The sequence below is a fragment of the Micromys minutus genome (genome assembly GCF_963924665.1).
Source record: "Micromys minutus genome assembly, chromosome: 17".
Lineage (NCBI taxonomy): Eukaryota > Metazoa > Chordata > Mammalia > Rodentia > Muridae > Micromys > Micromys minutus.
In genome coordinates this window covers 11,134,485-11,158,565 of record NC_137952.1, presented here as the reverse complement: position 1 = coordinate 11,158,565, position 24,081 = coordinate 11,134,485, and the positions used below count along the sequence as shown (strand labels likewise).

Genomic DNA, 24,081 nt, shown 5'->3' with positions numbered 1-24,081 from the left:
GGCAGTGTGGCAGACGCCATATGGAGCTCTGAAACCATTCTCGTCTTATATTCTTTCTCGTCTACATTCCCCATCTTCTTATGACCCATGAAAAGAAGCCTGGGAGCTGCTGCTGAGTCACTTTCAGCCTACTCTCCCATGCTCTGTCTCTAGCTATGCTGGACTCTGCATACCCTGTGGCCATTCTAAGCTGTTTCACATCTTCCAGAGTTTATTCAAGCTCTTCCCTCCACCTGGCATGCCTCCCTCCTGACCCCATTATCTTCCTGGAAAGTACTAATCCATCTGTCAGTGATGAGTGATAAAACCATTTCTTACTTGTTATGTGAGGGTCACCACTTCTTTGTAGTGTGCAGACTACCTACATTTTAAACACTGTGAGGTCCTTAACTATATTTCATTCCTTTTTTATTTGCACATAGTAGAGGTTCAGCTACTGAGAGATGAAAAGGACAAGTATAGAAGTCACAATAAAAGATTAGAAAGTGACTGAATACTAATTATTAGGCAGTGTGTTAAACACGTTCCATCTCCTGTTTATTTCTTACTTAGCTGTAAGGGAGAGCCTCAGCACCTGTCATTTTTTTATCCTCTCATCTTGTTTCCCTTTCTTCTTAGTACAATTACTTTGCTTATTGTTTCCTCATTGGAAATTATGCTCCATAAGAGCCAAACCCTTGTCAGATATACTTTTTTTTTAAAATATTTATTTATTTATTTATTTATTTATTCATTTAGTTAGTTTATGTATGAGTAGACTGTCACTGTCTTCAGACACACCAGAAGAGGGCATCAGATCTCATTACAGATGGTTGTGAGCCACCATGTGGTTGCTGGGATTTGAACTCAGGACCTCTGGAAGAGCAGTCAGTGGTCTTAACCACTGAGCCATCTGTCCAGCCCTTGTCAGTTATTCTTGATGCTATAAGGCAATACCTAATAAAGTGCTTAATGTATTGAAATGTTCAATAAATATTTTCACTGAAAGAATAGATGATTTGATGCCTTTATTCCACAGATCACTAAAATAATGGATAATGAGGTTAAATAGCTTTGTCAAAGACACATAATTCAGATGACAAACCCTGGTCAGGAATCTTGGTCATAGTCTTATGTAGGTAATGCTAGCATCCTATATTATCTTCCCTAAGAGTTCTACAAATAAATAGGCTTAGTAGCACTAGAAGAAGTTGTTCTTTTCTGTTGGATGTAGTCTCTGCATTGAAGATCCACCTTCTCCACCTTTCACCTCAACAGCCAAATGAGGGATATGCTGCCAGGAGAATGTGTCCTAAGTGCCAGGCCTGTTACTGAACACTGAGCGTGTAGAAACATATCATCTGAACTTAATTTAGATTCGATTTTCCAAAGGAGAAGAAAGAAAATGAGCTAAAAGCTGAAAACCACTACTGTAGAACTGAATAAAAAACAAGCTTGTTAAGTCTAGTGCTGGACAGACAGAACTGAAATTGACCTGAGGGACTCAGGTTGCCTTTCAGCAAGGTTATAACAGAAAAGTTGAGTTATGCTATAGTTGTAAAAGCTGAAGAGGAAAAATAATCTAGCTGTTGTCTTTGCCCCCTTTTGACATTTCTATTGGGGATTCTCCATAACATGAAGAAGTTTTCTAGCAGTTATAACCAAAGTTTTGAGTCTGCCAGAGCCTTGGAAAATCTTTAACTTTGAGGCATTACCTGGAAGCCAGATTAACTTCACAAGCCTTCTAATGGATTGCCTAACCATCTCTGAGTTTTCCTGCCAAGTGGTCAAAAACAACGGGCAGGCTTTGATTGTAGTTGCATTTTGTCTAGTTCTGAAACCTTGAGATGACACTTTCTTACTTTTTTTTTCTTCATATATAAAATGAAGTGTTCCTGTTGCTACACAGTTACTGTGAAAACAAAATATAAAAAATGTGAGCACATCAAACAATTCCTACAGTGAGTGCTTGTAGTATATCTGGTTCTCATTTTACCAGTGTAGACACTTATTGTTCATGAGGCTAGAATAAAATCTTGACCATTAGTGTGTGTGTTTTCTACTAATGGTCACAACCACATTGCAGTGCAGCTTTACCACTACTGGATCCAAGCTTTAGGTGGCATTTCATCTGAATGAACAGTGACTTAAACACTCCTTCACCTGGAAGAATGTTAATTATTTAGCCTGGAAGACTTAATGACATTCTTACCTCTCTCCTACCTTGGGTCGCTAAAGGGAGGGGTGAATCATTCAAACTCTTGCAGTTGGGTCTCTCTTGAAAATAGCTCACAGCTAGGTTGCAGAGCACTGGAAGATTCCAAACATGGAGCTGTTTAATACAGAAGCAAGATGAGAACTTTTCTTTATGGATATAAATTGGTTTTTGAGGTTTTCTTGTTGGAGATGTTACTTATAAGCTTGTTTCTGCTATGGCCTTGTGGTTGTTTGGATGAGAATAGCCTCCTTTCCATATTTGAATACAATTGGTAGAGCTGCTTGCAAAGGGTGAGGGGGTGTGACCTTGTTGGAGGAGGTATACTACTAGAGGCAGGCTTTGAGGTTTCAAAAGTCCATGCCATTCCCAGTTAGCTGTCAAGATAGAAGTTGTCAGATACTGCTTCAATGCTGTGCCTACCTGTGTGCCTGCTGGCATGTTCTTCGCCATGATGGTTATGGACTCTAACCCTCCAAAACTCTTCCTTCTCTAAGTTGTTTGATCATGCTATCACAGCAATAGAGTAGTAGCCAAATCAGCCCTCAGAAGAGTCTGATCACACTTGTCCTTTTCTAGCAAGTCTATTCTTTTGTAAGAACAGTCATTGTTTATGATACAGCATTTTAATCTACATTTAGTATTGGAGTGGTTATATAGGCCTCATTATTTCAGTGGGCTCTCTGTTTACCTGTAAAACCTGTTAACATAGTTGCCTGAGCAATGTCTCTAGGACCAACAAGTGACATGATCTGCTAGGAAGGTTTCTCAGAAGTCATTTTTTATACGGTCATTTCAGTCGCTTACATATTCATTAACAAGATATATGACAGATATTATATCATGTTCAGTCACATGCATGCATACACATACACACTCAAACACGCGTGTGTATACTCTATATCAATATATTCTCTAGATAAAGAGAACATGTATACATACATGCTAATCTCACTTGATTCCTTTTAACAACTCTTTAAAATAGCTAGTTACTAATTTGTCCTCTATTTTCAAGTAAAAGTACAGAACCGAAAAGCTCTAGTAAATGGTAGAGCTGTGATTCAAATTAGTATGTTTAACTCCTAGATCAACATCCATAACTATTGGTCATAGAAGTAGCATTAGTTTTTTAAGAGTTACAGTTCTTCCAGTAGTCTACAGAGTTCAGACCTTATCTCATAGTCATCATGAGACTCAAAGCACCCACACCCACACACTGTTTTTCATGTAGAGATGAGATTAGTGTCAAGAACATTAATTTATTGATCATTTTTCCTTCTACCTTTGTAACTTGTAAGAACTAGCAGCTTGGAGCAACAGAAATTTTGAAGCCCAGATTGTATTAAATCTTAGGTTTAAGGTTTTGGGTTCTTTTGTTTTGTTGGGTTTTGTTTGTTTGTTTGTTTGTTTGTTTGGTTGGTTGGTTGGTTGGTTGGTTGGTTAGGTTTTGATTTTAAGGAAACTGCCTGAGATTTGGTTTTTATTATTCATATGCCAAGAGAAGATGAGAAAACTGGGTCAGGTGATTTTCTGGAGGTATAGGAAGGAGGGAAGGCAAACCTTTAGGCTATTTTCTGCTTCTTATTTTCCACCCCCTTGAGTTGCATGGACCCTAGTAGAGGATATAGAAGACTTCATCTTAATTCTCTCCATGGAAGATCAGCAATGATGTGAGATCCAGAAGTGTTGGAGAAAGGAAGGAAAATTGCAAGCAGCCAATATAATGTCAGTGAAAAGGAAAACTTACTGGTCTCCTGCCATTTACTTCTAACAGACACATGACTCCCCTCTTCTTCCCCTTCCTCCTCTCCACCCTAATGCTACTTCAGTTTTCTGTATATACTTTAAAATCATCCTATTTGTGGCAGGAGTATAGGGGAAGTGGGTATTCTCACATTCTCTTCCCTGTGTGAGTAATAATTATAAATCAGCACACAATGATTTCTGCCACATATTTAGCAATAGTGTATCAAGAACCTTTAGAAACACATACCCACTCTTCTCTTTGGCCTCCAAGGCAGAAGCAAGATAACTAAAGGAATACTATCCTTTGGAAGGCATCACAGTAAGGTGCAGATGTTGTGCCGCTGCTGTGGCTCTAAGACCTACCTACCACCTTCAGAAGTCGACCTGTAGCAGTTGTAGCCGCCCTGACAAGTGCAAGAGAATGTATAACTCAAGTGCCAACACCAAGGAACGGAACACTACCAGGACTGGGTGGATGAGGCACCTAAGTAGTATTAGTTCAGATTCACACATGGATCCCATGAAGGAACAACTAAACCCAAGAGGGCAGCCGTGCAGCATCCAGTTCATCTTGAGGATTTCAATCAGTCATAAAATAAATACTCTTTTTTTTTTTTTTTTTTTTTAAAGAAAGAAGCACATACCCTTGGCTGGTTGGAGAAATAGCTGATTTTAAGAACTAGGAAATGTATAAGGCAAGCCAGGGGAGTGTTTTAATAACAAAGTGAGGAAGAGCTCAAAGAGAAGCCAAATGTTCACATCAATGAGGAAATGGCATGGGAAGCTCAGAACTAACTAAAAGCACTCTAAAGGCCAAAACTGAACAACTGAAGAACAATATGGTTTTAGATTATAATCCCAAGTGTAAAGTCAAGGCCCAGGAGTCTACACTGGTACAAATGAGTGAACTGGTGAGTAAAAGAAGAAACAATTTTATGTTCAAAAATATTTCAAATGGTTTATGTAAATATGCTTCAAGGAGACAGGAATGTGGTTTCTCATTTCAATTTGGGCTTTTTATAGTAACTTTATTATAAATTGTACACTATATGAAATGGGAAAAGAATACTTACCAATCAGTATTGAAACCAATGATCATGGTCAGCTTTAACAGTGTGAAGTTATATTGAACTTGAACCTTTGAGAGTAGGTGATGCAGATTGCATTTTAACTCTGAAGTCTTTCTTCCCAGCCCCATAACCATGAGCAAGACATTGGACACATCCCAACTGAAAGACATCCCTACAAAATGTCCCAGTATTATACCATCAGAGCAGCCATGGCAATCGCCAGGAACCCCGAATCAAGACCACTAAATGTGGTTTCCCAAAACAGAAACTGACAAGATAGGAATCATTTCTTGTTGACAACAGGGAAACCTAAGCATAATTTCTTTTATTAACCTAAAGTCTTTCTAAAATTTAAAGTATTTTTAAAGTACAAATATGCCTTTTGACCTAGAATTTTCTCTTTTTCTGTTTTTTCTTGGAAATTATTAAGGGTGATTCATCCACATTGATGTATGTCACAGAGATGTAGGAAATAGTAAAAAGCCAGAAAACTTTTAAATATCCAATATTTGGTCTTCTAAATGTATACAATTCAATCATAAATCATAATCTTAAATACATTTCTTGATGAGAAAAAATATTCATGACTGATGGCTGAGTGAAAAAATTAGGTTAAAATGAAGTAAGAAAGGATGAGACAATTATATGAAAGATGGCTGAAGAGATGGCTCAGTGGGTAAGAGTACTGACTGCTCTTCCAGAGTCCTGAGTTCAATTCCCAGCAACCACTTGGTGGCTCACAACTATCTGTAATGAGATCCAGTGCCCTCTTCTGATGTGTCTGAAGACAGCTACAGTGTATTCAGATACATAAAATAAACGAATCTTTAAAAAGAGAGATATGTATTTTATGCATGCAGAGTAAAGTTAGATGCAAATATATTTCAGCATGTTAATGGAGCTATAGAATTTTTTTTCTTTTTCATAGAGGTAGGGCCCATTTAGTATAAAAAGCAAAAGATACTCAGTAGGTTTGTTTTTTTGGGGGGTTTTATTTGTTTGTTTGTTTGTTTTGCTAGAAGTAACTTCAGTTCTTAATCTGGCAGCAACAAAGGATTCAGTCCTCAAAAAAGAGTTCTAAAGCAGATGTGGCATTGGCTATCTAAGCATCCTGCTTTGTTTTATCCATTTACTTCCTCATAGCAGGACACTGGCTGTAATCTTGTTGAGAAGCTGACTTTACACACACCTGTAAGTGTGAGGAGCACCACCTGTGAAAATGGTTACTAGGCTCATAGGGATCAAACTTAACACTTGGTCATAAGCTATACAAGAGACCAAGCCTCTCTAAGGACTCTAAATAGATCTGCCAACCTATGAGACAAACCTGATCTGCATTTCTGCATTTTCTTTTTCTAAAAACAAATCTGCACTTCCTTCTGCTATAAACCTTCTTACCTGGTCTTTAAAAAGCAATACACATTTCTTCATTCCACCACACACACACACACACACACACACACACACACACACACACACACACAATGGTGGGCATTACTGTCCTGCTTTTTAGGTCTTTAAAAGAAATCCTAAGTAACTACTACTTGTTAGAACTGGGAAACAAAGAATTAGAATATTAAAAACTCAACTTACTAAAATAGGCCTGTTTCAGAGAAGCAGGCACTGAATATTAGAGGTGCCCCATGTGGTCGGGGGGCTCTTGGTGATGGCTGGTTCTGCATAAGGAGGCACCTGTAGCTTTGTAAGAGTTCCTTTAACTAAAGAACCCAGCTTAGACTAGAAAGCCTGGAAGATACACACATAATTAAGGGTGAAGATGACATGCTGTCAGTGAACATGGCTGCCCAGCCTACATGAGCCCTGAGATCCTCAACACTACTGGGACCTACTCCGGAAAGGCAATGGACATTTAAAGCTTTGAGATGATGCTCTACACACTTTTGGTTGGACAATACCCCTTTCATGACTCAGACCCGAGTGCCCTTTTGTCCAAAATCCACCACGGACATATCTGCATTCCTGAGCATGTTTCCCCAAAGCCAGGTGCCTCATCCACAGGGTCCTGAAATGGGAACCTTCTAAGAGACTCACGGCTCCTGAGGTCTTCTTACTCCATCCCTGGTTCGAATATGTCTTGGAACCGTAGTATGTTGACTCAGAAATAGGAACTTTAGACCAGATTGTTCCCAAATACCAAGAGGACAGTGACATTAATTTCTTCTTCTACTAATCCCCCCCAAATCCTCAGAAACCTCATAATTCTCACACATGGCATCTCTAATGATGGGCAGGCCCTCTTACATGATGCCAGCCAGATTTGGGGACAGAGCACCATTGTCCCTGTGGGGCTCGGTGTGGTGCCACCTCTCTGGGCTGAGTGACTTGATTTGACCAGCATGTAACTCAGATTAGCTACTGTCCTCTTTTCGATGAACTATCATGACTGTCCCTATGTTGAATGCAAGGGACATGTTTTGAAGCTAATGGGCATCTTACATGGTCAGGTGTAGTGAACTTGAACATTTGAATGGGAAGCAGTTTGCACAGTGGCATTTGAACAATGTGGCAGTCAGTTGGAGTGACAAGCCTGTCATCTTTGAACTTGTCTTTGAAGGCTCCTTTTGCTGCTGCAGTTTCTCCTACCAGAAGTTTCTTTTTTTTTTTTTAACCTTTACTCTTGCTGCATACTCACCCCTGATTCTGTTCCAGCATTGAACAGAGTAAGAAACCCTTGAGCCTGCCTGAACCCAGACCCTCCCCCACAACCTTGCCAATACCTCCTATGCACTGTTTCCCCCTCCCTACCTTGGGACCTGTCTCCTGCAACTATGAAAGCAGTCACCAGCTAATTGTGGAAAAGTATTGGGAGATTCAAATTCTTGGCTGTTTTAGAACTCCTGAGCTCAGTCAGAAAGTAATTTTTTTAAAGAAGTTAATTTGATCATGTGGAATCTGTTAGCTCTTAGGGCTCTCCTCAAATATGGCAGCATTTAGCCTGTATTCCCCACGCCCACCCTTAGGACCATCTCCAGGTGTAACATTTTGTGTGTGCAGACAAGGGTGAGGAGACGCTCCAGCCTGCTCTCTCGGGAGCATGTGTGAACCATGTTTGTGCTTCATGGGAAGTGAGTTTGAGAAAGTCTTGCAAGATTCTCAGACTAATTTCCAGAAGGAAACTGGAAACCACTTTTCCATGAGTTTGTGGTGCCTTTGGCATCCAGGGTCTTCAGTTTCCCATGCTGGGCTCTGGGGTTCATGTGTTTGTTGTGACCCCGCCTGTGAAGCTGCCTCTGGAGTGACAGAAAGAGCAAACCTGTAAAATGTAGTTGAAAAGGACTTTACAACTCACCCAATGCAGATTCTCTCTCCTAGCTGCCTACTTCCTGCTTTAGCTTCCCCAGGTGGGGACCTAGCCTCTGCCTGAACACTTCTCAGAGAAACTGCCCAAAATTGTATTAAAAAAAAAATACAGATGAAATAGCTGTCACTGTCCAGGACAGTGCTGAAACCAGGTGTTTTAAATGGGTAACAAAAATACTGTATTCTGAGAAATGACACAAAAACCAGCAGGCATCTTTAAGGGCTATGCCTAAGCAAAATACTAACACTGATAATGCAGTGTATACCTCACGTACTGTGTGCTATATATTTGTATATACATTTTACATTTTATACATATGTCTGATTGTTGTCATTTAGCTCTGAGGCTTGTTTTGTCCTCCATGTCTGTCTGAGGAACCTGTGTGTCCAGATCTGTGTGAAATGTGAATGATTAGTAGCAATATAGTCTTGACAGGATGGTGGGACTTGGGGAGGAGCAGGGACAGGCCTCTGTTGATATTGCCCAGCTCCTGTGTCAATGATAAATTCCCTGGTTGAGAACCTGGGACTAGCCTGGGCTTACCAGGACAGCTGGAAACACTAGGTCTCCTCTGTGTGTGTGTGTGTGTGTGTGTGTGTGTGTGTGTGTGTGTGTGTGTGTGTGTGTAAAGGTAACAGTGGTACATTGTTGCTAACTTGTAGAGAACTTTTAATAAATATGGTTTCATAAAGAAAAACAAACCTCACCTCTTTGCTGAATTTGGTGTGGTTTCCAGAAGCTGATTGTTTCCCATACATCCACCATTTACAGGCTGGGAACCTTGAACAAATAAATCATGGAACCTCCTTGGACCTCAGTTATCTCTTTTGTGAAATGGAGATGGTACCTACCAGAATCTATATAAAAAAAAATAGCATCCGAATTACCTTTTAAAGATTCATTGACTTTTATTTATGTGTATATGTTTTGCATGCATGTATACCTGTGTATTACATGCATGCCTGGTGATGGCGGAGGTCTGAAAGGGTGTTGGATCATTTAGAACCGAACTTAACACGTGTTTAATTTGGAGAGGACCTTATTATCTCTTTGGAGTTTTTCCGAAATTACATTTATTGCTCAGGCTATCCCACTTTCTCAAGTAAGAAAAATGTGTTCCAGAATCACATAGCAGAACCTGACCTGGAATGTCAGCCTTCTCATGCTTTTCTCCTTAGACCCAGGAACAGGAACATTTGCTTTGTTTTCTGTTAGTACCTACCTGGTTCTACAGGTCAGGACTAGTAAGTCCCTGTGCTTAAGGCACAGCAGCTCATTCCCCTTCTGCCTAGCTGTAGGGCTGTGTGAATATGCCTCCTACAGGAAACATCCTGGATCAGAGAGTGTGGCCCATCCCCCACAGGGCTGAAATACTTACTAGAACTAAGCAGTTGCTTCTGCAAAGACTCAAGACTTCCCAGTTAGCTTTTTCTGCAGTGCCTATGTGGCCTGTTTTTTTTTTTTTTTTAAGAACTCTAAATCTTTTTCAATTCTAACTAGATAACCTTTTAATTTCCCTATTCTCTTGAGTTGAATAATTCTTTTAGAGAAATGATTAATTAATAAATAGCCATGAACTCTATCAGACACAAGTAATGCCAAGTCAAAGTATGTGTATTATTCTATGGATAGGAAAAGAATTTTGTGAACTCAAAGTGCCTGCCACCTCACATGTTTACTCCTCTTCCACTCCTTCAGCTCTTGAGGACACAGCTGAGAAGCTGAGCAACCTGTCTGTGTGTCACATCTTTAAAAATTGCCAAAGCATCCCTTCTGCATGGTGACTGCTCTGTCAGCAGGTTTAGAGTTGAGTGAGGGTGAGCCTTGGCTACTTCTCCCAGCTTACATTAATAAGTACCACAAAAAGAAAGGCGTCTTTACATGTCTAAGTCTGGGAGGATTTTGTTCATTATACTACCTGGGACTTCTTGACCCATTCCATTCCATAGACCCTGTCCCTAGCCAGACAAGTGCTAAATTTGCACCACCATCCCATTCAGAATTTAGGTAATCCTAGTTCTTTTAGCTAAATTTTCTGATTTTACATCCTTTAAAGGAATGTAGGAAAAAGTATGTGCCGCTTTACCTACCTTTAAGTCAACTCCTGAAGGCTTGGGTCAAGGTTTAAGAAGTAAAAAGGATATGACTGCTGATATCATGTAGTTTTTATGACATTTTATGTACGCTTTTGTCAAAACTGGCATCACAGACATTTTACAGACAAGATTCAATATATAATCTTATTGACAGATTCATTTCTTGTACCCAAACTATCTAGCCAAATCACACTCGCTTTCTGTTAGGTTTGATTTCATTTGTATCCAACTGAAATAGACATACTTTTGGTATAGTTCTTTCAGACAGCTGTCTTCTGAGTTTAAATCTTAGTGAAACATATTGATAAGCATGTTACCTTGTCTAGACAAAATAGGGAGTGATGTCTTACTATTTCTCACCCTGCCCTTATGGAATCGCTTTAAAGACTTTGCATAGATAAGGCAATGTCAAGAACTGTGTACATATCTTTTCTGAAGTGGAAATAAGGTGAGTTTGAAAGTGGACATGACTACCAAGATAGCCTATGCCCAGGTTCTTAGATGATCACTTCTAGGGAGAAGATACATAGGCATCAGGGACTTGTAAGTTGGTCTCCTTAAGAGTACCCATGCTCGAGTCATCCCTGCAAAGAAAGCCATTAAGTACAACTAGGGAATGTCCACTAGAGCTTTAAGACGGCTACTTGTAGACATAATACCTTCAGACCAGACTAGTCAGTAACTGAGCAGAAGCCACTTCACTATTCCACAGCACTCGGTGACCCACTATTATCAGCATTGACAGGGGAACTTTTTTCCTAGAAACCTCCTTAGGATGGTTAGCACCATGAAACTTTCTGTCCAATCCCTGTGTTTTCTTAGTTTTGAAGTTGTCATTAAATAAAAGAGCTAAGGAGATGATGATTCAATGCATAATGTGTTTTCTGCAAATATATGAGGACTGAAATTTGAAGCTCACATAAAAACTATGTGGCAGTGCATGCCCGTCACCCGAGTACTTGGAGAAGAGTGGTAGTGACAGGCAGATGCCACATGATTGCAGACATTTATTCTAGTTGAAATGGCAAGCTTCGAGTTCAGCAGAGATAGAGATAGGCATCCAACATCAACCTCTGCCCTCCACATGGTTACACGGGCACATGCTCAGCCACACACACACACACACACACACACACACACACACACACACTAAAAAAAAAACCCTTTCATCTCAAAAGCATCTGGAGGCAATTGGGAAATAGCATGTTTAATCTGGAACATACCAAAACTAAAGGTATTAAAGGAAGGTTGGGAGAAATCAAATTTTGATTTTTTTTTTCATTTTTTTAACCATATGTATTGGGTAAAATAAATAAAGTTTTGATTTGTACTTTGATTTATACACTGAAAGATATATGGCAATACCAAGATGAAGTTGAGATTTACTCAAGAATTTAGGCTTCATCAGTCTCATGACCTCAGGTCAATTATATAAAGCTGTTCCTACTCTTGTCCATTAGAAATTAATACATTCCTTATACAGTCACCAAAAAGGCCTGTGTAATGTGTATCTCCATCCAGTTTTAGATCTGTGTGGTGTTTGTGTGGAAGAGTACCTAAAGAGAAAGGCTGTACTGCCTCACTCGGAGAAGATGCAGACTATAAGGCATTTCAGATAAGAATGTGCAAATGTGCGCAGGCTCCTGTCATAAGTGGACGCAGTGTCAGGGAGATGACGCCCACTGATGAAGTTATGGCTAACCCGTCAGAAGATACCATATGCCAACTGGATTGAGCTGTGCTACAGATTTCATTAAGAGCTCTTTCTTTCTATTATTACTATAAGAAACAGGTTATTACTATGAAAATGTTTTCTTGTTTCTAAAAAACAACAGAAACTCAAGCTATCTCCCCAGCCCACGTCACACCACAGTACAAAGCTGTGATGTACTGATGGGTGAGTACTGTGCCCATCCAGTCTGATACACAGGAAAGCTGAATAAATATCAGCAGCTGAAGAAATCAATAAATGATATGCCAGAGCCACAAGGCCTCATACTATAAATGGTGAGGTAAACCTTTTCAGTCCCAGGAAGAGATCTCTCTTAGGGGAATGAGAATGGATTTTGTCAGTAAATACCTATGGCCTTTTCCCTACGCTCTCCAAGTTTTATAGTAACAAACCTGAAAACTGGAAAAGAAATTGTATATGTTGGATATTCTCGGTTTGAGGTTAGAGTTGTTGACCTCTTGGAAACTATGATGAAAATTTTGGCCTTTCTCAGACAAAGAGACACACAGACAAAACTCTGAATACAATTTTACTAGGTTCATGAACCCTTTATCTCACGAATGTTAAAAGTGACCTGCAGCTTAAGTGAAGGGCAGAGTTACTGTCAGTCCTCTCTTACTAGAAGTAAGACTGACAGGGGAACAAAACAAGCTTGCTCTGAATATAATACTGAGGGGTGCCAGTTTTATCTGTTCTTGGATTGTGGCTAGAAGCTTTTTATAAAGGACCCTTTGTTTCCTTTGGGACAGATGCCACCAAATACTGCCTCAGTGGCTGTCCTCTGGCCAGCCCTGCCTACGCGCACCCTTTATCCTATGACTGGACAACCAACAGGAAAAGAGCAGAAACAGGACAGAATTGTGCATGTGGCATATTGTTGAAATGGCTCTTCTGACTTCTAGAGTGCACTCTCTCTCTAAAGTGTTTCCACCTTGGAAGTACTAGAAACTCCCTGTTAGAATATTTTTCTCCTAATGGTTTCCCCAGAAGGAAACAAAGAACATAGATTTATATAGACAAAGATAATCTTTTTCTGAGAACTTCTCTAGGCCATAGCTGGGAGCTAATAAACTACAAACCTTTTCTGTCTCTACCAGTTTGAAACGTCAGACTTCCAGCAAAATCAGACCTTGATCTTAAGGACCCTAGGTTCTTATATCTCAGAGATCTTCACTTCATCTGGACAGGGCGGAAAATAGTAATTGCAGTATCCCGGGAATGGAATGATTACTGACAGAAAACACCAACTTACAGGTCATGGTATTTCTGTGTTCAGGTTTAATAAGCAGGAAATTGAGTTGATTCTTACTCATCTTTGAATTGGTGACCCCTAGACATGGATGAGGCGTGCCTAGGCAGGTTGCTGGTTTTGCCTGTTTGTAAATATGCTCGTTTCTATTGCCTGTCTTTCTCTGGTCCTGTCTTCTGCTGTCCAGAACCAGACAAGTGGTGCTTTAACACCAAGCATCTGAAATAATCACTATACCATACCTTTGACACTGAAACACTAACACCAGCAGTCCTCTGCTTATCTCAGTAGTGGTTGGGGCTCTTTTTAACCCTGTGTGTTCCTCCTTCCATTTGTTTCTGTTGTTTTTAGAAGTCACTGTTGAACACTTCTCTATGGTCACTGTACAACTACTAGATGTGTAGTGCTTGGTAAGGAGTATTAATGCTGCCTTTTTTACTTCAAGAGAAGGGGGTGAGAATAAATGCCAAACTATAGAATGTAGTAAGAGCAAAGAAGGAAGGTACAGAGAATGACCCAGTGAGCTGATGAGATAGAGCACTTCTTAGAGACTGCAGCAGAGCTGAGACCTTGGCTCTACCCAGTACAGAGTGCCATTGATTGCTCCTGCTGCTGCTGTTTTTCTGACCTAATAATAGGTGTCTTAACACCTAAAGGAAATAAAACTAATTTCTACCAGCAGTTTATTTTGTTAATTAAAATTCAATTTGATGACCTTCTCGTTCCTTTACTTACCAGTTATATACTGGGCACTGTGTATTTTATATGTGTTCTTGTTTGGTTCTCTAATAACCCAAGATAGTTAAATTTAGAAATCAGAAATTAAAGAAACTAAGACACTTTCCTGTGGCCCTACTGCTCGATCATGATAGAAGCAGCGTGAGGCTGTCAGCCTGTGTACTGTGATGTCTCAACTCACTTGCTTCTCCTTTTCCTTTTTAGTGGTGCCAGTGAAGAAGAGGACACATGAAGACTTAGCATTCCCTGCAGACAACACCCCTTCCCCGTGTGTATGTGACAGCGTGTATGTAATGGCTTCTGATATCTGTGAAAGCTGCCCAGCAACAAACTTCTTCCACTGGATATGTCCCCAGATCCACAGCAGGCACACGTTTCCAAGGGACCAGGGGTTGTATGCATACTGACTGTGTGCTTCTTGTTCTCTTGTGGTAGGTCATGGGAAGAGCCTCTTTGATCACCTTGGAGGGCTCCTAGACAACCCCCCAATGGCTGCTTTGAACTTACTCAGGAAAGCCAGCCACTGGAATATTGTGCAAGTCAACAGTATCACTTCCTTAGGAAGGTTCTAGAACATCTCAAAAGGAAATCAGTTTTCCTTACCTGCAAACAGAAAACCCACTTTGTTGGTACTGAAGCTTAAAGCAGATGTGGAGCCAAACTGACTCCGTAGGCAGTCTGTCACAGTCCAGTTCTGCCTCTGGGAAATTTGATAGAACATCTGGGTTAAAACAGGGCTGGAGAAAGAGTCCAGAGCTAGAAAGAAGATATTTTTAGTAGTGAGGTTATCTGGGACTTCAGATTCATAATTCAGTGCTGTGGAAATGAAAAAAAAATGATTGGAAAGGTGGGAAGGAAATGGCCTTAAGGACCAGAGTGAGGCAAAGAAATCTTATTAAAAGTTGAAATCAGTGTTTTAGAATTCAGATCACCCAAATTTTCCAAAATGGTCACTAAAGAATCTGATAAAAACCTGAATTCTTGGGCCAGCTGTGTGGATTAATGGGCCTGTTACAACATAAAAGGCTGGCGTGTCTATTGGCAGGTGGAGATTGTCACTGTAAAACTTAGCAGTTCCACGCAGGTTAGTCTATGGTGGTCAGTGCACTGTGAGGGGAATCCTTGCCACTCCCTGGCTGTTAGCAAACATTCCCTCTATTTATTATAATTGGAATCCTCCCATCCCTGCAGCAGGCTATAGTTGACCTCACATGCCCCAGTTTTCTCTTTTATGTAGCATGTCCAGGCATGCCCCACAGCTAGATTTCCTGGCCTTCTCACACTCCAGTCTTACAACCACACTTTTCAGGGCCAAGGAAGAAGTAGTGTGTTGACAGATACCCAAGTACAAGTTCACAAGCACCATACCTTCTTGACACATCAGCTTTCTTTCCAAATGGTGTGTAGTCAGGGGATAACTAATTTTTTTAATAGAATAAACACATACGTTATAGAAGAAAATGTCCATACACTTAAACTGCTAAGATAAAATAGGAGACTCAGAAGGAAACTCTTATTTGTAAGTGGACAGTGATTCCCTCTTCTCCGTTTGTGTGGTATTTCCATGTTCACTTTGAGATTCTATCTGAACTGGATTCAAGTAACCTTGGGGTTGCTGTTGACCAAGGTCTAGACTTCCAGATCCAAGGAGTCCACCTTGGGGTAAATCTCCCTTTTCCTGTCATCCAGCTTGCCTGTGTACTTATCATAAAGCTTTAGGGGCAGCTAACATGTATGTACAGGATAGTTCTAAGGCATAAACAACATATGCTTATTGTAGGAATCCTGTTTATGTCATTGTTCAACCCTGTGCATGCTAGAAAATGATTTATCCCTTTGAGGCAGGAAACTGCCAAGCCTTATGCTCTAAGCTAGGATTATCCTAGCTCACTACACATGCAAGGATATAGGGACAGAGAGGACTATAAGATCAAAAGATAGATAAATACTTTTCCCCAAACTGGTGGCTAGAAGATGGCTTAGAAATTTTTGGTGCTTTACCATTTGTCTGCAAAGACTGGAAAATTTAATACATCTTGAGTTAACAACCTCCAGTGATATCCTGTTCTTAAAAAAAAAAATTGAGAGATAGACCATTCTAGAAAGAGTATAGAATATCAGAAAATTGAAAAGACTTGACAATTGGGAAGCTTGTGTTGTCTTTCCCCAGTAATCATTGATCTTTACATGTTGACCTTATATTAGCAATGAACAGATCATTGCCTCTTCAGCTAATCATGTTATTACTTTAAATCAGTGTTTGGGGAATCCAGGAATTTATAAACAGGAACATAAGATTTGCCAATCTGTCTCTATAAATTATCACATCCCTGGAATCCTCAAGGAAAGCTTTTCCAGTTTACCTAGAAAGGGTTTCATATTCACCTTATGGGCTCCTGCTGTCTTCAGCACCTGATAAAACTTTAACCAGGAAAGCATTTAACACATCACAGCAGTCTCTGCCCAGATCTCTAAATTCCTAGTGACAAGTATTTATCAACGTAAGAACTAGGATGCTTTCTTTATGGTATGAGCTTCATCCTCAGAGCTGTGACTTGTTGCTTGGCCTTGTGCCCCATGGTGAACGAAGCTTCTTGCCTTTCCAGGTCAGTGTGAGTTAAGAGTGTCAGAATTGTATTGTGTCCTGACAGACTATGGACAGCAGGGTTTACCCAAATCATCAAATGATACAGGTAGTGAATGTCTCTAAGATAAGTTGGATCCTCCAAACAAGTCCAGGATACCTTCTAAATGTTAAGTTTCTGAGTGCCGGGAGCAATTTGTTCATTGGTTTGATACCACTATGTCTAGGGCAGTTCCAAGAAGTGCTTGACTTCTCAGCTCTCATAGCCAGTAAGAGAAAGTAACCTTAAGACAGGCTGTGAGCCTCTATAGATGTGCAGAGGACAAGTGTCTGTAGGTGCTAGCAAACAATGGAATCAGTTTGAACACGGCACTCTCTGCTCTGTAGTCAGCCCTCTGACCCACATCTTGACTCACCTACAGACTGAGAGAGAGGCTTTCAGTTCCCCAGTGCTGTATGCCCATTCATACTATGAATTCTTTTTCAAAGACATCAGGATGGCCTTAGTCCTCTGCCCCAGTAGATGTTGTAAGTATTCAATGTTGTTAACTTGAGCTTCCTTCAAGGAGCTGGGGGAGCCTTTCTTTTTGATACAATCCTCACAAAAGAAAATAAAGGCCTTCAAGAGTGTAAAGTTTTTAGACAGAGTTAGAAGTGATGGTAGTCTTCTAACTTTATTTAAATACCTCCTGCTTCATTATTATAGAAAAGCAAATCTTCATGTTTTAGGAAATCCAGGCACCATGTCTGTACTCTGTGAGAAAGTGCCAATTCAAAATTACTAACTTTGGACTCCCTCCCTGGAGAGAGAGAGAGAGAGACAGAGAAAATGAGAGTGAGATTTGCACACACCCACATATACTATGCCACTTAATTATTTAAGAGTTAAGGGAAGCTCAAAGCAGATGTCAGTTCTTACAGCACTAAGCCAAGATGGCACCCCAGCCCTCTTCCATCATGTCTAATAACATGGGAATTTTAGATGCCTTGTCATTTGGTGACCTGGATCATTTTGTCATTTCATACTCCATTGGGCCCAAGAGTAGAACTGCAGAATGGTAGTCAGTGCTTTAAGAAGTCCTCTCTCCCACAGAGAAAATGCCCTACTGAGTCCTGATATTCTACTCTCACGAAATGGTGCTCAGTGCACACTTCTCAGTAAATTGGTTGATGCTTACTGTGTGCTGAGCACATCTAGATTTTTTTGTTTGTTTAAAGGCAAAGGTCCCATTATAAATCAAGTCCAGCCTGCCCTAAGAGAAAAGGCTCACTGAGGCTGCCTTCACCCATCAGTGATTCTGAGGCCCACCATCCTATGGAATTCTGAGAGCCACAGGAGCCAAGTATTCCCCAAATCATAAAAGAACATTCGGATCACTTGATTTTTCCATTACTATTTGAGGCTGAGCAGAAACTCTAGAGCAAGGACCAGAGCAGGAAAGTGAAAATAAATGGAGACACTTAGAGTGCACTGTTGGGAAAGTAGCCAGAGTCTACGCTGGGCTTGATGTGGCTTTAAGGGGACCAAACATTTATACTTTATGGAAGTTAAATCTGACCAGTCTTTACAGTGACAGGCCACAGTGCGTGTGAGTGGGTAGAACCAACGAGTTTATTGTCTTCTGCCTGTTGTTGTGTGCATAGTCACATTCCCTCCTTAGTCATCTTCCCCTTCCACCCTTCACACTAAACAAGGGAACACTCAATCTTTCAAGGGAATTACATATCTGAGTTAATGTTTCAGTATATCATTTTCATACTGTAAATTATTTTGTAAGAGAGATTTACTGCTATCCCAGGATGTTCGGACTTGGCACCCCTGTGCATTTGGAAATCAATAAACTATTACTGGAAATATCATTTGTCTCTCAGAGTTGTTCACAAAGGACCCTGCTAAGTATAAATATCCAAGATGATCATATGCATGTACATATCTGTGGTAATGCTGGAGATGATGGTTAGTTAGATGTAGGGACCTAAGTTACTCCTGACTTCTTAAAGGGCCATAGGAGACTTCTGGAAGGTGATGAAGAGTAGACCAGCGAGTATTAGGTAACTAGGTAGATTATAAGGTAAGTATTTACTCCTGGGATCTTTTCAACTTTGTGACTTTGATTAGCTAGAAAGAAAGTCAAATTTTAGTTTTTGACTAATTTTTTTTTTTTAAATATAAACTAACATCACCCTTGGGCAAATTATAGTGAAGCTAGCAGTACCATCTTTGTGGAACTTTAAAGGTATCTATCTGAATATTATTGATGAGAGAATTAAATGGTAAGTAAACTCATTTCAGACTGGCCTCTAACACGGGGCCAACCTGGAGTTATATACTCAGGACTTGAGTAGCCCAGTATGAAGATTATAGGTAATAGACCTATGGAATCTAAAATTGCTAGCCTTTCCAAAAAGCATAAAACATAATGCTCCAAAATCCTAAAAGCCATGAGCAGGTATGTTTGTGAACCTGATCTGATTTGCTTCTGTCAAAGGTGTCTTCATTTACCCTTTCTTTGTGGCACCATGAGAACTTCAGAAAACTTTGCAGACCAGGGTGATGGAGTCATTCAAGGTCACCCAGTAAGCCAACCTGGATCAAAGCCCCAGGACAGAAGACTGTCTGTCTCCTGGAGCAATCATTATGTCCCACTTTCTCCCCGGTTGCTGAAGGGCACCTTCTCTGCTGGCGGATGGGTAGGTGGCATGGCCAGGCACGTAGCACTTGGTAGTCTTCAGATTTCAGACCACAGTGTATTGGAAGGTTTCCATCCATCAATGCCAGTCCTCAGTACCACATTTTATGGCTCACACCATTCTCATTTTATTGCCTTTCCTTTAGACAGCTCTTTTTTTTTTAATTGATTGTTTCTTGATTCTGCTTACATGTAGCCTCATTTCCCTTAGACTCATAAAAACATGAAATTGCAACTTGTCTGGAATCTCTCCTGGTCTTCACAAGGCGCCAGAAGGAGATATACTTAGCAGGAAATCAGACCACCAGCCTTTCAATAAGAGGGAACGATGTCTCAACAAATGAATGAGAAAAAAACCACTTGAACTCATTCAGTGGCTGTACCGAATGTCTGTTTGTTAAATATTGCAGTTTCTAGCATTAAAACATTTTTTGCTAACAGTAATAGCTGCCATTTAGTCCATTTAGTCAACTCTTTGTCTGGGCCAGGGACTCCTTGTTGTTTTTCACATTGTTCTATTTAATTCTCAAAGCACTAATACTGTTGTCTCTCATTTTATAGCTCAGAGATATTTTAATAAGCAGAGAGCCGGGATTTAAATCAAAGCTAACAGACTGTGATTGTCTGCTCTTCCTACCTAGCCATACTGAGTCATCTTGTTTGATAAATAACATGTCCCTGGAACTCTGCCCATACAGTTCAGCTGAGAGGTAAATATTGAGCCCTTGCTTTGTAAAGCCTGGGAAACAGGACAGTAGAAGGACTAAAAGCAGCAGTGCAGTTCTTTTCTGGCCCAGTGCTGTACTTTGGAAGACTTGTTTTACCTCCTTCGTTTAAGGCAATACATAATGGAATCACTGAGAGACAGTGTTTAGTGCTGCTTTGACTGTGGACTTAGACTCTCCAGAGTCAGCCAGCTCTGCCACAGAGTCCATAGTTGAAGCATCATGAAGATGGTTCTGTGTCTGAGCTGGCTGTAACATGCCATTTACCTGATCTTAGCCATCTCATTACTTCATTTATTTGTAGTTCCTGAACATAAAATCCAAACAAATGGATTGAAAATTAGTAATTGGGAAAACCTTAGCAGAAATGCAACTCTTTGAAAAATGATAAAAAAGTTAAAAAAAAAAAAAAAAAAATAAGCAGCCAGTCTTCTGCTCAGTGGAAATAAATGCCAGGAAGCAAGCATACAAGAGGCCACACATCCACCCATCAGGCACCTTCCCAGAACTTCTGTTCCCACTTCTCACAGTTCTAAATGTTTGACTAGAGTTCACGTCTTCTTACAGAAGAGTGACAGCAATAGCCAAAATGTCAAGTGGACCAGAGAAACTCAAATCTCATTTATGGAGAACACTTAGCTCCAAAAGGGGTACCAGTGCAGCACATTCAGATAATGAATGAGTATACAACACACACAGATATTCAAAAGTAAGGATTTGTTGGGCAAATGTTTTTTAAATGCTTATAACACAGATGGTTAAAAAGAAATTAAAGTAAAGTAAAAAGAAAACCTTAGGATTAAAAGGACTAAACCTTTGACAATTCAGAACATTTAGCTAAACAAAATGTACATCCACTTAGCTGAGGCTTCATTGTTCCGTGAGACTCTTCTGTTCAGAAAAGTTTTTCCTCTAGCTTTTATAAGTGACTTTCATGCTACAGTGCTTTGAGTATAATGACATGAACAATACAAGTGCCAAGTTTTCAGTGTGATGAATAAAACTACTAACCAGAATACAGGTCAAATTCTGCAACAACAAATACTGCTATCATAAAAATCACTTAGGCATCTCTAAGCCTGTCGATTGCCCATTTATCTTAGGCAATAGTCATTACAACAAAATCAGAAGTATAATAAAAGAAACTAGACCCTCTCTGCAAATTGAGCATAACATAATTAACCTGTAATAACATATTTTCACTTCTATTTCTCCAAATCTGTCCTACAAGAAGAATCGACCTTATATCAACACAGTATCAGCCTAGAAAATGGTTGGCTAGTTCTAGAAGAATTCAGAAGCAAAGTGAACATGGAGTTGGATAGCATTAACTCCCTATAGAACTTTGTCTGCAGAGTCATTTCTGACCTATGTTGGAACCATCAACCAAAGGGTAGTTGACTTCTAGTCCTGATGGAGTACACATACTAAAGCCTAGAATAAAGATTCAATTCATTTCTTGTCATTCTTTGAGGACTTTGGAGTAACCTGACCCTGATTTGATGACCCAAACTTTTTTTCCCCAAATCCAGGGACATTCAAGTGGAACTATCTGCCCTTCCAGTGAATACCGAATGCTAGAGAATCAGTGCTGTATTGCCTGTGTATAGAAAGTTGTGTTAAGCAGATTCATGCTATTTGTACACTGGCAAGGATTTTTTCCTGCCTAGCCTTTTGTTGTTGGTTAGGATCTGACTGCTGTCAATCAACTATCTTCCTGTTACTTAAATATTTTTCATTATTTCTTTGCAACTAACATCCTGTATACCTTTTGTAGAATAAATTAAATCATGATTTGCTTCAGAACCATACAGTTGGCAACAGGAAAGGAGAGAGGTGGAAAATGTCCATGTTTTCCCAATGAGAATATCTGTCCTTTTCTAAAAACATCTATAAACCTGGGTGCCACTCAGCTTGCAGAGGTGGTTTCTTCAGACCTCAGGGTAAGATGAGTCTGCAGGTGTGTCACTACAGGAAATTCTGTTTGCTTCTCTAAACCAGGGCACTTTAAAACATTCCTGTGTCCCAGGCCAGGAGATCAGGTTCAGAAGAGGCTGACCCCTCTGCTTTGAGAACACGAAGACCAAGGATGTAGTTGTTGGCTACATGCTATTTTATTATAACATCGAGATGTCAGGAAAACAGGAGAACATAGTAACAGTATTTTTCTACACCCATTAAGAGACCTTTTGAACCCAGGTGTAGGCTTTATCCTATAATTAAATTCAACCTATTCCAAGAGGCCAGAACCACTTTAGGAGACCATACTTGAGACAGTAGTCATGGTGAGAATTGGAGGGAGGGTGTTCTGGGTAGAAATGACAAACCACTGATAGCAGCATAGTGGGCGTTTTCTCCTGTTGAAATGGGCAGCAGATTGTTATAAACTATAGTTGCCTATTGTGGTACAAAAGGTAAAAACTTATTCCTCCTAATATAACTATTTTGGTCCTCATTACTCAAGCTGTATTTCCTACCTTTACAGTCTTTAGTTCCTATATTCTACTGTCTATGAGCTTCACTTGTTTGGATTCTACCTTTAGTTCCTCTACCAGCCTCCCGCCCCAGATTCATTTCTTTAATTTGTACCTTTAGTTCCTCTGTTCTCCTGTTTTTCTATGAGATTCATTTCTTAGTTTTAACCTGTAGTTCCTCTGTTCCACACCTCTTTCTACTGGGTTGAGCAAGACGACAGCATTTGTTCTGTCTGAATGCATTCTATTTTACACCAGGCTTTCCAGTTCCATTCATGGCAGGATGAAAGGGAATGACTCTAAGGTCAAGCCCAGGCTGACTTACAGAAGCAAGACAAAGACAAAAACAAAATCCACGAATAAGGAAATGGGCAAAAATGAAAGATGATTATTTTCTTAATACTTAAACCAGTTCTCTTTGTTAACTGGTAGATTAGAGCACATTTATCCTGGAAGATAGTACCTATCTGCTAATCATACATATCCCCCATTTTTCCAAATATACTTGTCTGTTATTTACTAAAGTTGCTACTGAGCCCTCCCCCACCTCTGGCAAAAGGAAAAGTCATGGAGAATGAATGAGTCACCTAGGGACTACCTCTTGTGGGGTCATGGGAAAGACCAGAATGTTTACTCCATTCTTGAGAGTCAGGCATGGGCATTCTTTTTTTTATTGTTATTAATTTTTATTTGATGCTCTCTGTATTTACATTTGAAATGTGATCCCCATTTCCCCCACCTCGCTCCCATCCCCCCTCCCCCTCTACTTGTCTTCCCGAAGGTACACTGGCTCCTAATCACCCTCTCCACCCCATTGCCTTGGCATTCTCCTACATGGGGAAAACATGCCCTTCCTGGGCCAAAAGTCTCTTCTCACACTGATGCCAGACACTGCTCTCTTCAGCTACATATGCAACTGGATCAACAGGTCTCTCAAAGTGCACACAAAGGTTGGTGTTTTAGTCCATGGGAGCTGTGGAGGGTTTGGTTGGTTGATAATGTTCTGCCCATGAGGTTGCAACTCCTTTCAGCTCCTTAGGTCCTTCCTTTAGCAAACTCATTGGGGTCCCTGAGTTCAGACCGATGGTTAGCTGCAAGCATGCTCAGCTGTATCTTTATGATTCTAACATAGTCGCTGAGGAGGCATCTCTATCTAGTTCCTGCCAGTAAGTATTTCTTGGGATCAGCTATAGTGCTTGGATTTAGTGACTGCATATGTGGTGGACCCCAAGGTAAGGCGTCTTCTGAGTGATCTTCAATCCTTGTTCCTCTATTTCACCTTGCATTTCCTTCCATGAGAGTTTTGTTCTCCCTTATAAGAAGGTCTGAGGCATCCCCATTTTGGCTTTCCTTCTTTTTGAGCTTCATAAGGTCTGTGAATTGTTTCTTGGGTATTCAGAGCTTTCTATGGCTAGTATCCACTTATCAGTGAGAGCATACCATGTGTGCTCTTTTGTGACT

At 40.2% G+C, this 24,081-nt stretch overlaps 1 protein-coding gene across 1 annotated transcript in view; it reads left to right on the top strand.

Moving 5' to 3' along the window:
- Positions 1-18,591, top strand: part of TRIM44 (tripartite motif containing 44) — a 90,235-nt gene extending 71,644 nt beyond the window's left edge. Inside the window, exon 5 of the mRNA XM_080931012.1 lies at positions 14,352-18,591. Within this exon, the coding sequence (XP_080787138.1) occupies positions 14,352-14,379 (28 nt within the window). The 3' untranslated portion in view covers positions 14,380-18,591. The remainder of the gene's footprint in view (positions 1-14,351) is intronic.
- Positions 18,592-24,081: the final 5,490 nt, after the last annotated feature.